The sequence below is a fragment of the Harpia harpyja genome, chromosome 11 (genome assembly GCF_026419915.1).
Source record: "Harpia harpyja isolate bHarHar1 chromosome 11, bHarHar1 primary haplotype, whole genome shotgun sequence".
In the NCBI taxonomy this organism is placed as follows: Eukaryota; Metazoa; Chordata; class Aves; order Accipitriformes; family Accipitridae; genus Harpia; species Harpia harpyja.
The window spans coordinates 642,540-654,426 of record NC_068950.1 but is presented as its reverse complement, the minus strand read 5'-3'; the positions used below and the strand labels follow the sequence as shown (position 1 = coordinate 654,426).

Below are 11,887 nucleotides of genomic sequence, written 5' to 3'. Positions count from 1 at the left end.
GTGATTTGAAGAGCAAATAAACATGTAGATGTTCCCCGGCTGGGCTCCTTTGCCAGGGGGGTGCTGCTGGTCCCGCGGCTGCTGGAGGGCAGGACTGGGGCTCGCCGGCATGTGGGGGGGCTGCTCTGGGCAGGTAAGTGCCATGGTCTGAGGGCCAGGAGAACCCCAGCACTGCCAAAGGCAGGGCTCGGCACAGGGGATTTGGGCAGCGGCGTGAGCGGGGGGGCCTTCCTGAGCCTGGGTCCTGGCCGAGCAGCCCAGCAGTGAGGGGTGGTATGATACTGCTGACGCACTGTGTGACACCCCCCCCCCCCTTTCCTCTGGAGAGGTGGCCTCCCGGGGCCCCCACCCCTCTGAAGTGGGGTCAGGAGCCTTCTCCCCCCTCCACAGACCAGGTTAAAGCCCTTTCAGGCTCCCCAACCCATTAACCATCAGGCAAGCACAAGCAATTCTGGTACTACAGCATGATGCGTGACCACCCATCGGCGGCCCCGGGGCGAGGAGGGGGCTGCCAGCTGTGCCAAACACCCTGGGGAGCTGGGGGGCCTGCGTGGCCTCAGGGCATCGCTGCCACGTGAATCGTCCTCCAAAGCCCCAGGGACGGAGGGGCCCAGCATGCCGAGACCCCCCCCCCGCCGTCCTCCTGCTGCGGGAGGAAAAGTGCCACCACTGCAGTTTCCCGCCACGTTGCTGTGGCAACGTGGGATCCAGCATGGCGCCGGGCTCCCGCGTGTCACCGCCAGCAGCGGCACAGCCACGACGCCGCGCGACCCCCGGCCGCTGCCCCGTCCTCCCGCGAGAGCGGCCGGTGGAGCCCCGGCAGGGAGATGCCAACCCGAGGGCAAGGACCAGCAGCGAAGGCGGCGGCAGCAGCGCAGACACTCAGAGACCTCGCTTGGCGTCCTCTCGTGCCGCCACCTCCCCCAGACCTGTCCCCATGCGGTGGCGGCGAAACCCCACGCGACCCGGCCCCGGCACGGAGGAGCGTCTGCTCCCATTTGTCATGGCTTGTAAATCACCTCGGGGAGCGGCGGCCGCCCACCGCACGCAGCCTTCCCGGGGGAGAACCGCAGGCGGGGACGGGGACAGCCGGGAGAGCGGGCAGCACCGGGCAGAAGAGGTGGAGAAGCAGCCGAAGCACAAAGGAGCAAAGCAGGAATGACGCCAGGCTGTTCGTGTCCAGCAGGCAGCCACGGCTGCTCGGAGGGACGTGCGGCAAGGACGCGCGGGCAGAGGGCAGCTGGGCTGGCAGCCCTGCGCTCCAGCGTGCCCGGTGCCCCACAGAGAAGGGGCTGGAGCAGCCCCACAGCCATCCCGGTTTACAGCAGCTCCAAAGCACCGTGGAGTCGAGGCTGGTCTTGCTCCACAGCCCACGGGAGCTGCCACCGAGTCGGTGCCGTCGCTGGAGCCGCCCCAGCCCAGGTTGCGGTGGCAGGGGCGGCCCGTGTCCCCCCAGAACCAGGGCGATGTGCCGATGGCACCAAACTGCCACTGCCAATTGGATTAACAGCGGATATCCCAAAGCCTCCACTTGCAAACATATGGATTATCCAGCATAACCCCGACTCGGTGCTAGAAAAGCCACCCGGGGATTAGCGAGAGGATTGCTGGCAGCAGCTCGAGGTGCGGGGGGCTGCAGCGGGGGCACCGGTGGGTTGCGCCTGCCTGGTTAACGGGTTGGCGAGCCGGGGGATCCAACGCCATCCGGCAGCAGCACGAGGGCCGTGGTGCTGCGGGTCGCTCCAGCCTTGGTGCGGGTGACCCGGGGCAGTGAAACGGAGCCGTGAGCGATGGCCGAGGCCCGCTGGGACAGCCGCCTTGCTGGGGGGAAGGGGAGATGCGGGGGGCTCGCATCCCCCCCAGGCCGCCGCCGCTCTCACGGCTCATTGCGGTGAGCGATGGCGTCACACGCCGCTTCACGCTGCCTCTGACCCAGCGGTTTCCATAGCAACTGCCAGCCCCGCACCGCTCCCGCAGCCCCCGGCCCCCCCCCGGGCAGCCCCCCCCAGCAGCCGCTGCTGCATCGCTCGGGGACCCACGGGGCCCAGGAGGGAGCAGGAGCATCTTCCTCCTCCTCCTCCCCTCAGACCCCACGGGGGGCCGCAGGCAGAAGGAAGCAGAGACAGGGTCCCACGGGGGCTGCCAGACCCCATCACATCAGCCGCCCCCCCCGCCATGGACAGGGGCCCAGGCACGGCTGGAAGCTGCAGCAGGGGCTCTGCCCCCCCCCCCCCCCCGGCTCTGTGAGGGGCCGGTGCTCCCAATCTCTGGGAGAGCAGGCAGGGGAACCCCGTGCTGCCTGCACCCAGCTCCCCAGGCACAGGCTTCAGCCAGGACCCTGCCTTGGGACAGTGAGGGTCCGGTGAACAGTGACCCGACCTCTTCCACCCTCTGCCAGGAGCCCCCCGGCACATCCCTGTGACCCCCCAGGCAGGAACCAGGGGAAGGGCTCAGTCCTGCTACCCCCCAGGCACCCCTCGCCCCCCTCCCTGCCCCTGTGCTGGACTTGCCCCCCAGGCAGGGGTACCCGCTCCAGGGAGGAAGGAGGGGAGAGAAGTCCCCCTCATTAACTAAACTCCAGTTGCTAATTGCTCCTGGAGCGCTGGGCATAAATACAGATTCCCACACGACCTGCAACATACTGCCATCAGATTGAAGGGAAGGCATCAGCACTGGTCACGGGTCAGGATTAGGGACCAAGGGATCCGCTTTCCTAAATTGCACGCTTCAGCGTGACACTGCTGCTTGACAGCTGTCCCACAGCCGCTTTACAGGAAAAGCCGCAACTTCACTGGAGAGAGCTTCAGTGCCCAGGGTGCTGAGCCCAGGGCCTCCCCCTCCCCGCTGCACCATTAAGACGGTTCAGACAGCAAGACACTGACTGCACCAGCAATCCCTGGCACCAGGGGAAGTCTGGCTTGAGCAAACAGTGGTTTGGGGCCAGCAGCCCTTGCACCCCGGCAGGAACCCTCAGGCTCCTCCGCAGGAGCACCCTCGGAGCAGCAGCAGCGGTCGCAGAGCTGGCCGTTGAGCCAGGTTTGCCAAATTCACTTTCCAGAGGGAGCAGCTGAGGACAGTCGGAAGGACTGACCTTTCATGGGGTGTTCATTCTGTAACAGACTTCTCCCTCCTTGCTTCCTTGTGTGGAAGAGCTGTTTGACCCAGAGAGCTACTGAGATTCCCACTGAAAAGAATCCAGGTTTCCCTAAGTCAGTGTTTTCCTGTTAGAGACATCTTCAGAGAAGTTCCCTCCATGGTCAGACAAGATGGTCTCGTTCCAGGCACGGGCAGGAGCATGGCACACATGGCCGAGTCAGCACCTGGACACAGACTCTGCCCCATCCCTGCATCCCTCTGCTCCCACAGGGGCTCTGGGAGGACACAGCAGGTTGGGAGAACATCCCCATCCCCGAGCCAGCCCACCCCTCCGCAGAAGTCACCCTGCCCCAGCCTGGCCACGCTGGGCCCCACAGGGCAAAGCCAAGGGAAGGGATGGGACAGCAGAGCCAGAGGCAGGATCCGTCCTCCCGCCAGGCAGCTGCCACCATTTCCATGGTGACCCAGCCCATCACATGCGCCCACCCCACAATTGATATTTGCTTTGCCTGTAGCCAGAGCTGGGAGGCCATAATTACTGCACCAGGCAGCTAATTAGCAACTCATTACTTGTCCAAGAGGGACAGGGATGGGCACCAGGATCCCACCTCGTCAGGCAGAGGACAGTGCTGCCAGCCTCACACCATTCACAGGGCACCATCGCCTGGTTCTCCTGCCACAGTGTCTGGTCTTCACCGAAAGGAGAAATAAACACAGAAGTCGCTGCTGGCAGTTTTACCACATTTCCGTGGATCTCCTGGAGCCCCAAGAGCTGCCTGGCCCAGGACAGCAGCAGGCTCCGGATCAAGCCCAGGGTAGAGCAGGGGATGCCACGAACCCAGCGCTGCTCTGCCGCTCTGGAAGATGAGGTTGCAACAACCATGCCGGCACTAACAACCACCGACCGTATCTAGAAAACAAAACAGGAACAGCAGCTGCTGGTTTGAGTGCCCAAGCCTTCGACATTCAGGAGCAGGCTATGCACCTTGTAACCAGAGAACCTGCTGAACCAAACCAGGAGCATTAACTTGCTCATTCCTGCAGGGCAGCGATGCATACGGCTCAGCCTTACTTTCACACAAGCATCGAGACAGGCGAGGGAAGAGGCAGCTGTTACAAATCCTATTACACTTTCAAGAAACAACAGTGATCTCTTTCAGCAGTCCAAGGCTCCTGCAGGACCCTGCTTGGTAACCTTGGAGGCTGAAGTCCATACCCAGCCTGTGAAATGAGCTCACATTTAACCCTAACGTGCTCAACACAAAGGGAATGTGGCCAAAGGACAGAAAACAGCAGGGCCACAGAAGCAACAGCTCAGTACATTTATTCTTTCTATGCCTGAAAACATGGGGTGCCTACCCATGTGCACCAGTATTCCCAGCTTGCAGCTGCCAGGCACAGCGCTGGGACAAGGCACAGCACCGCAGTGCTGAACCCCTCTTTCCTGTTAAGAGATCAGCAGCGAGGCCGGCAGCTCTCAACAGCGAGCCTGCGGGAAGCGAGCGACACAGCGTGCTGGCTGCCAGCCTCCGAGGGGCTCGGCTGCACACCGTAGTGTCAGGACAGGCTCTGGGGGAGCATACCCTGTCCTTCCCTACCAAGGGACCTTTCCCACTCCCCAGGAGAGTTCTTTCATTGTCCTGTACTCTTTCATTGCCCTGTAAGCACCTGCTCCCGCTGCTGCCCTTCAAGATCAAGCTTTGGGAGTCCCATACCTGCAACCTCAGGTCTGTCTCTGTGGTATCCGAGCGCACTCTTGAGGTCTCTGCGTCCACATCAGGAACATTAACTTTTGGAAAGGAGTTTTAACAGTTTGAGCACATAAGAAACCGAACCTCTGTGATGAAAAATGCTGCTCCTCAGGGAGCTGATCACCCAGGCATGCCCAAGACAGCTGGGGTATCTGCACATCAGAGTAACCCACAAGAACCAAAATAATACTTCTACAGGAGTTAAAACAGGAATCTCACCTGCTCACACGGGATGTGACACTGCACTACATCCAGCTAGCCAGAAAGCTTCAACACATCTAAAGCACAAAACTACGGAGAGTATTACATATTTGACTTGGAAGTGGGTTATTTCATGGAATTAGCTAGAATATATGGAAAGTTTAGGAACATGAAGTAAAAGTGTTGGAGTGTGACAAAGGCAGAGCATCAGTTAAGGCCCTACAACCTCATACCTCTGAACTTCATTCGAGCACCAAAGGGCTAGAGCTTGAGCAGCTGGAACATATCTGTGTCACAGCCACCCCTTCCAGGCTCAGCCTTGGCTCATCACCCCTCACTCTGCACAGAGACACTAACAGGGACAAACACTCTGCCAGCCCAGAGGTATGTGAAGAGTCAAAGTTATATAAAATGAGGCAGCTAAATTACATTAGAAGGAAAAATCAGAAGCAAAACAGGCACAATAAAAAGATAGGAAAATCAGAAGCAAAGAATACAGAAGAAATTTATTGAAAGCACAAGTACAGACTGGCCAATAACTGCTTTCTACAATCTGAACAGTAAATAATGGAGCTACAGAAAGGTACAAAGGTTGTTATAAAATAGTTTTAATTTCATTTCTTTTTGCATTACAAACATTCTTTGAAAGAGGCAATGGAATTCTGATGTTGTGTATGCTTACCCTCCCCACCCCACCTTCCACAATACTGAACCTGTAATAGCTGTTATCAAAATATACAATACATCTGTTCACCATAAAAAACTGGGTTTTGCTGCCCCCTCATGTCTTACAACAGGTATAAAAAAATTATAAATATGTACACCCTTTTGTTACTCACATTCTTTACATGCAAACACAGGGATCCAAAGGAAAAACCCACAATTGCCTGGGTTCCAGGGTTACCTCAATTCATTTGCTTGCATTTTGCAAAATATATATAGCCTGTGGGTTGACCAAATCAATGTTAAAGGCCACCAGACAGGTTTCATTCCAATAAGCCTCTTCCCAGTGTCTTGGGTGAGGTTGACTGAATGCATTTAAAGGTTAAACCACAGCTGTTCCACTTGGGTTGCGCATGGATCCTCACACAGTAGAGTGCTGCCTGTGGCATGCTCAGGAGCACCAGCCCAACAGCCAGCGCTCCCTGGCTGCAGGAGGAACGGATCTTTCACTTGGGAAGGGAGATGAGCAAACTAACTCTAGTTGACAACAACTACCAAGACACCTGAATTCGCCCTCCTGAACGTAAGATGCTGGCAAGGAAACATGGAGCTTTCCAGAGCAGCAGATCACAAGGCCTTATTAACAGGCTTACCCAGATTTAGAGGTAACTGAAACCAGCGTCTACTCATCAGCTGAACTTTCTCAGCTCAACTGGGGCAACACTTTCATTAAAGATGGTTCCACACTCCTCAGCCACAAACCAAAGACTAAGGCAGACAAGGATTACCAATCTCATGCCAGCAACCCAAGCTGAACCCTCACTCAGGCTTCACACACTTCTCCAGCATAATTCACATCCTCAAGAGTTCAGGGAGGAACTAAGAAAAGTTAAGACTTTTCCAAACACTCAGTGCTACACAAGTCAAGAGCTCCCACACTAAGCAAGGAAATCATAACTTGCAACACTAAGACAGTTAAAAACAAACTTTGGTCCACAATTTGCAGAAAAACCCTGAAAAAAAGTACAAGACTCTTGTTATTTTGCATCCAAACAGGTTGCAGGTTAGAGGGAAATGTAAGGCAACATCGGATTACACAAAATAGAAGGCAGAATGGCCCCAGAAAGAGTTGTAAGCCAGAAAAAAAAAATGGTTGTATCCTTGGGAAAAAAAATGATCTGCTGCATTCTACTTTTAATAAATTCCCTTCCTATAACTTAAAAGATCTGGGCTTATAGGTTAAAAAGGTAAAAACTTTAGCCTGGGTCCTTTTATTTAAATTCACAAGCTATTTGTGCTTGTTATCTCAAACACTTTGCTTTAAAAGTCTGCTTTGCTTAACATGTTTTATTGATTTCATCACATTACTCATCCTCAGTCATGACCTCAGCCTGATAACTAAATTCCTGCCCTACAGTTTCAATTACAAAAAAAAAAATAAAATAAGAAAGTACAGTATACAAGGGTAATACCACAAAGGAGTAAATTTAGATTACGTTTATACCATCTTATCATTCTATAAAAAGGTACTTAAACTATTTCTTTTGCATATAAAGAGATTAGAATATTTGGTCAACTGGAAATATTGCTAGGCACAGATGACAGCAACGGCATCAAAAAGTATAATACAAGAATTAAAACAAAAAGCTCAAATGCTGAAGACATGCTATAAGAATGATGGCAGAGCTACATTGGTCTTGTTAATCTCAAATTAGGGGCACAAAGGTGACTCACATGAACACCTTTCTAAATGTGGGATATCCAATAATTCTTCAAATCCTAGCCAAGTATTTAGATATATATATACACACAAAATTTTGACAAACTCTTAATGATTCGTCTTCACAAGTGTCCAACAGTGGTTAATTTTGCATCTTGATCAATGCTCTTGTGAAGGGCAGAGCCTGTTGACTTGCTATTGACAATGGAATGTAATTTGGTCTTGGGAATGCTTCCCCACCCAGACCTTTCTGCTTAGTCTGAATATTACGGACAAAGGATCTTAAGTAACTCCCATTTGACGGTTTGCAGATGGCGATAAACCACAAGCAGATTGGAAAGTGGCATGAAGACACATGATACTATGCAGATTGAGACATTTCACGGACAGTGAGATACAACTGCCTGAAGAGTCAAAGCCCAGTATTTTCTTTATCCACTTTGCCAGCTTCGCTTGTCCTTCACTATGACAAGCTGATCCAGTAAGCCAGAGCTCACTCATTCCCCTCAACTCTCCCAATCCACTCCCTGCAGTTCAGATGTTTTCCCCAAAGAAGTAAAAGGTTTAAGGCACAGGATAGCAGATGCACAGTTAAGGTAGGATCGATGCAACTTATTTTTGTGCTGGGTGAGTTGGGAGCTCCTATACACCATGCATTTTGCAAAATCCTGACTCAAAGGCGCTAAAGTGAATTTACACAGTGGTTTTAGGTCTTTCAAGGCATGGATGGGTAAAGAAAATAAAAAAGGCATCAATGTGAAACCTGATAAACTTGTTAGGATCTGCTTTTTGGGGGAGAAGGAGCAGGAAGGGAGGGGAATTTCCCAGAGCAGGTTCCAAAGTGTAAACTTTAACTTGTGATTTTTATTTGAACAGTCAAGATTGTTACCCATCACCGCAATGTTAGCAATATGAATTAGATTTAAATTTTTTTTTTTAAAAACCGGTAAACTGATTTCTCTTTAAAAAAATAAAATCTCTGGTCTTTTAAGGTCACTTCAGCTGCATTTTTAAAGTGGCTTTTTTTCTGGAATGATGGAAGTTGAAACCCTAGTGTTCAGCCTTTTAAGGTCAAGGCTGAACCCAAGAGGTTTTAAGTCAAGTCCATTTTGTCTCACGCCTTCCAAAGCTTTAAATGGTGGACTTCGAGAAGGACACACGCAGGTGATGATTCTCACCCAGGTCATGATTATGGAGGTCAATGAGTGATTGAATGGCTTCTTCCACAGAGCCCATCTGGATCAGAGCCATTTTACGGTCCTTCCTGACAAGACAGAAGTCACATTCAGTACTACTGTATGCAGAGTTTCCCCAACTCACTGCAAGTGTTCTTACCTAGCACTCAACAAGGCCAGCAGAAAATTAACTACCTGGGTAATTGCAATATACTTTCTTTTTATATGGAAGAGTGTATGTATATGATAAACATGCATGTCCAAACTTCTCACTCAGCTACCTTAGTTTTCTTCAACTCATACCCACGATGCACTCAATCCAGGGTTACTCTGGAATTCTTTATTCCAGAGAGTCAAATACTACATTAGTGATGATTTTGCTCACCTTTAACTCAGCCTGAGTTGGAATTCGATCAGAATGAAGTACTTCTACCCTTCTCATACTGAAAAGCCCAGTTTAAGGACAGGATGTAAGAGAAAACACTTACTGGAAGAATTTGAATCCTTTGACCATCCCACCGTTGCTTGAAAATAACATCTTAAGGTCTTCTTCAGTTATTGAAGGTCTGAAACAAATAGTTTTTCCAGTCAAATGTATGTTGACAGATTAAATCTCTAAAACCCAATTCTCATTAGAGCCTTTTCTAAATTCTCTACCAGTAGCTTCTTGGACTGGAAAGGCTATGAGGACAACAGGAAGATGTGCAAGATTTCCTCCTGCTAGCAGCAAAAAGCTGACCATATTTACTCTCACACTAAATTTGCAAACCTTTTTATACTCAGCCATATAAGAACTCTCCATGCAGATACTTACGGGATATTGGACAGATGAAGAGTGGCAGAAGGGGGAAAGATGTTTTGGAAATTTTTGGAGCCTGGTTTCTTGAAACGATGTAGAGGAGAATTTCCATAGTCCTTAGTCAGACCCTGGTCTTCCTGTCCCTCGCGGGGAAGTTGTACTGTCTGATGCTTGGACAATGTTATACGGATTGGCTTCCCATGAAGCTTCTGACCATTTAAATGGCTCATGGCTGCAACAGTTAAAGACAGCACTGACTACAATGGTATTTCACAGTTTTGTTCAGACATTTAAATCAAAGCTAGAATTTCATTCTAGTTCTTCCCTATGCAGATACCACATCCTCCAGGAACTGCATGACAGGCATTGTTACTCTGCCTTATTGTATTGTTTATTCTATTTTCCCCTCTAGATTATCTTGTGCAAACAAACCATACCTTTTCCAGAGCTGCCCCAAATCATATGCAGGCAAGCAATTAGATGCACGGACACATTCAGGTTTTGGGTCTTTTTTTGGAAGAGAAGTACTGATATTAAAGCTTTAATTACTCATTAGGTCTCTCAATGCTAACAGTCTGATACTTTTAAGCTTGCTTACCAAGCTGGGCCTGGTTTCCATCAGCCATCTGAACTAGGGCATTCTCTTTCTTATTAAACAAAATCTTCACCCTCTGCACATCACCATAGACTCCTTCGAAAAGTGAAGAAAGAAGCATAGTCTTAGGTAGGGGAAAAAATGAAGTCTCATTCAACTTAATATTAGCTAATCAATCCAACAGCAAAAACATTCATTCACAACCAGAACTGATCTCATTCCAACCATGGTTACTTATTCTGCTCTAATTAAGGAAAATTCTTATATAGCAGAATAATAATGGAACAATACATTAAAGAAAAGACACTGGGTTTCAGCAAAAAAGCAAAAATCTTACTGCCAGAAGACTGGACAATTTAGCATGCTATCACAATTTAAAACTCTTACAAAAGACATGCAAAGCAATAAACCATGCATAACTGAACATAAAGGCAAACTAAATTAAATAGCAAACTAAGTAAACAATGTAAAAATGAAATTATGCATTCAAAAAATGGCAAACTGCAAACTGTACATTTTTGAAGTATCAAAAAAGTAATCTCAAATAAATGAAAAAACAAGGTAATAAAAAGTGTGAATAATAACATACCGAAAAGAATAAAGAGGCATTGGGGTGTAACTCTCTTTAGAGAACAGCAGAGCAAGGCAGCGGAGGGACAGGGAAGAGGTAAGGAATCGAAGGGGAGAGCGAGGTTGCACAAATCGTCCACAACGAGGAAGGGCAGAGTCCCCGCAGGAAATGGCGAAATTGGTTGATGGATGATGAAGTTTTCAAGATGGTTAATATTGAAGGGCAGGTTGGTTTCCGAAGAGCAGGGTTTGGTTTTTTTTTTTTTTTTTGGAAGGGGAATGTTTTTATTTTTTGTTTCAAGCAACAACAGGAAGCAGAAGTACCGTGCAGTCAGTTGGCAAAGAAATTCCGGATCAGGGGAAGAAAAAAAATTCAGGGATGGGGAGAAAAGAAAAAAGTAGCAAAAAACACAGGTCAGTAAATACATAAGGAAATATGTAGTGTTCCATCAGTCAGATTTATAGAATTCTACATACAATAACTTGTTTACAGAAACAGTTAATAGGTTTTACCTAGTGGAACACAATGATAAAGAAAAGGCATTTTTACTTAAGATATACAAAGAAGTAAGAGACAGTATCACAACAGAGTGACTTCTACAGGCTTTAATATTGAATTAAATTGCAATGGTATTCCCTAAAATTTGACTGAAAATACTTTCTCTGACTACAAGAACTTCTTAAAAGAAATGAATTCATGGACCAAGTCAAAAGCACAGCTGTATTTGCTGCTTTAGGACCAGTGACTACAGGAAGCAATCCATATTGCAATACTTAGCTGTAACAAACCAAGGAAAGTCCAATTTAGATACCAATCACTGCCTTTAAAGCGAAAGATTATCCAGATGAGCAGCTGTACCACTACAAAAAACCTCAAAGGTCTGCTAGAAGCACTTGCTATGAAGGAACTTAGTACCTCATTTGCAACAGAGGTCTATTCCCTTCCATCTCCGTGGCTTGACCTCACCACACAGAAACCCAAAACTGCTGTTACTCGGCCAGAAAGGCAAGAAAAGCATCTCTGCTCCCAGTGACAACAATAACTTTGCATGCAGACAAGAGTCTGCATTCAAAGTAAAAGTCAACGCAAGCTGAGACACATAGCTTCTTCCACTCATCAAGGAAAGGAAAAATGGAATAATTTCAGTTTCCATGATTCCAGTTCAGAAAAAACCTTATCCATTATTGTAGAGTAGTCACTCCAGAGAAATACTGTCTCTTAACTAACTGGTTGTGGCACAGGTAAGTTTCTACAACACTGATTATACAGGCAATGAAAAAAGTTTCAGGTCTGTTAGTTCACAGCTTCAGTACAAG

General features: G+C 49.0%; 1 protein-coding gene across 3 annotated transcripts in view; it reads right to left on the bottom strand.

Annotated features, from left to right (window-relative positions):
- Window positions 1–5,528: 5,528 nt before the first annotated feature.
- The window catches only part of PTBP1 (polypyrimidine tract binding protein 1), a 31,490-nt gene continuing 25,131 nt past the window's right edge, over window positions 5,529–11,887 (bottom strand). For all 3 annotated transcript variants that reach the window (XM_052800709.1, XM_052800708.1, XM_052800707.1), the window contains 5 exons: window positions 10,590–10,623; window positions 10,004–10,096; window positions 9,421–9,637; window positions 9,095–9,172; window positions 5,529–8,695 (listed from right to left, as the gene is read on the bottom strand). In XM_052800709.1, the coding sequence (XP_052656669.1) occupies window positions 8,563–8,695; window positions 9,095–9,172; window positions 9,421–9,637; window positions 10,004–10,096; window positions 10,590–10,623 (555 nt within the window). In that variant the 3' untranslated portion in view covers window positions 5,529–8,562. The remainder of the gene's footprint in view (window positions 8,696–9,094; window positions 9,173–9,420; window positions 9,638–10,003; window positions 10,097–10,589; window positions 10,624–11,887) is intronic.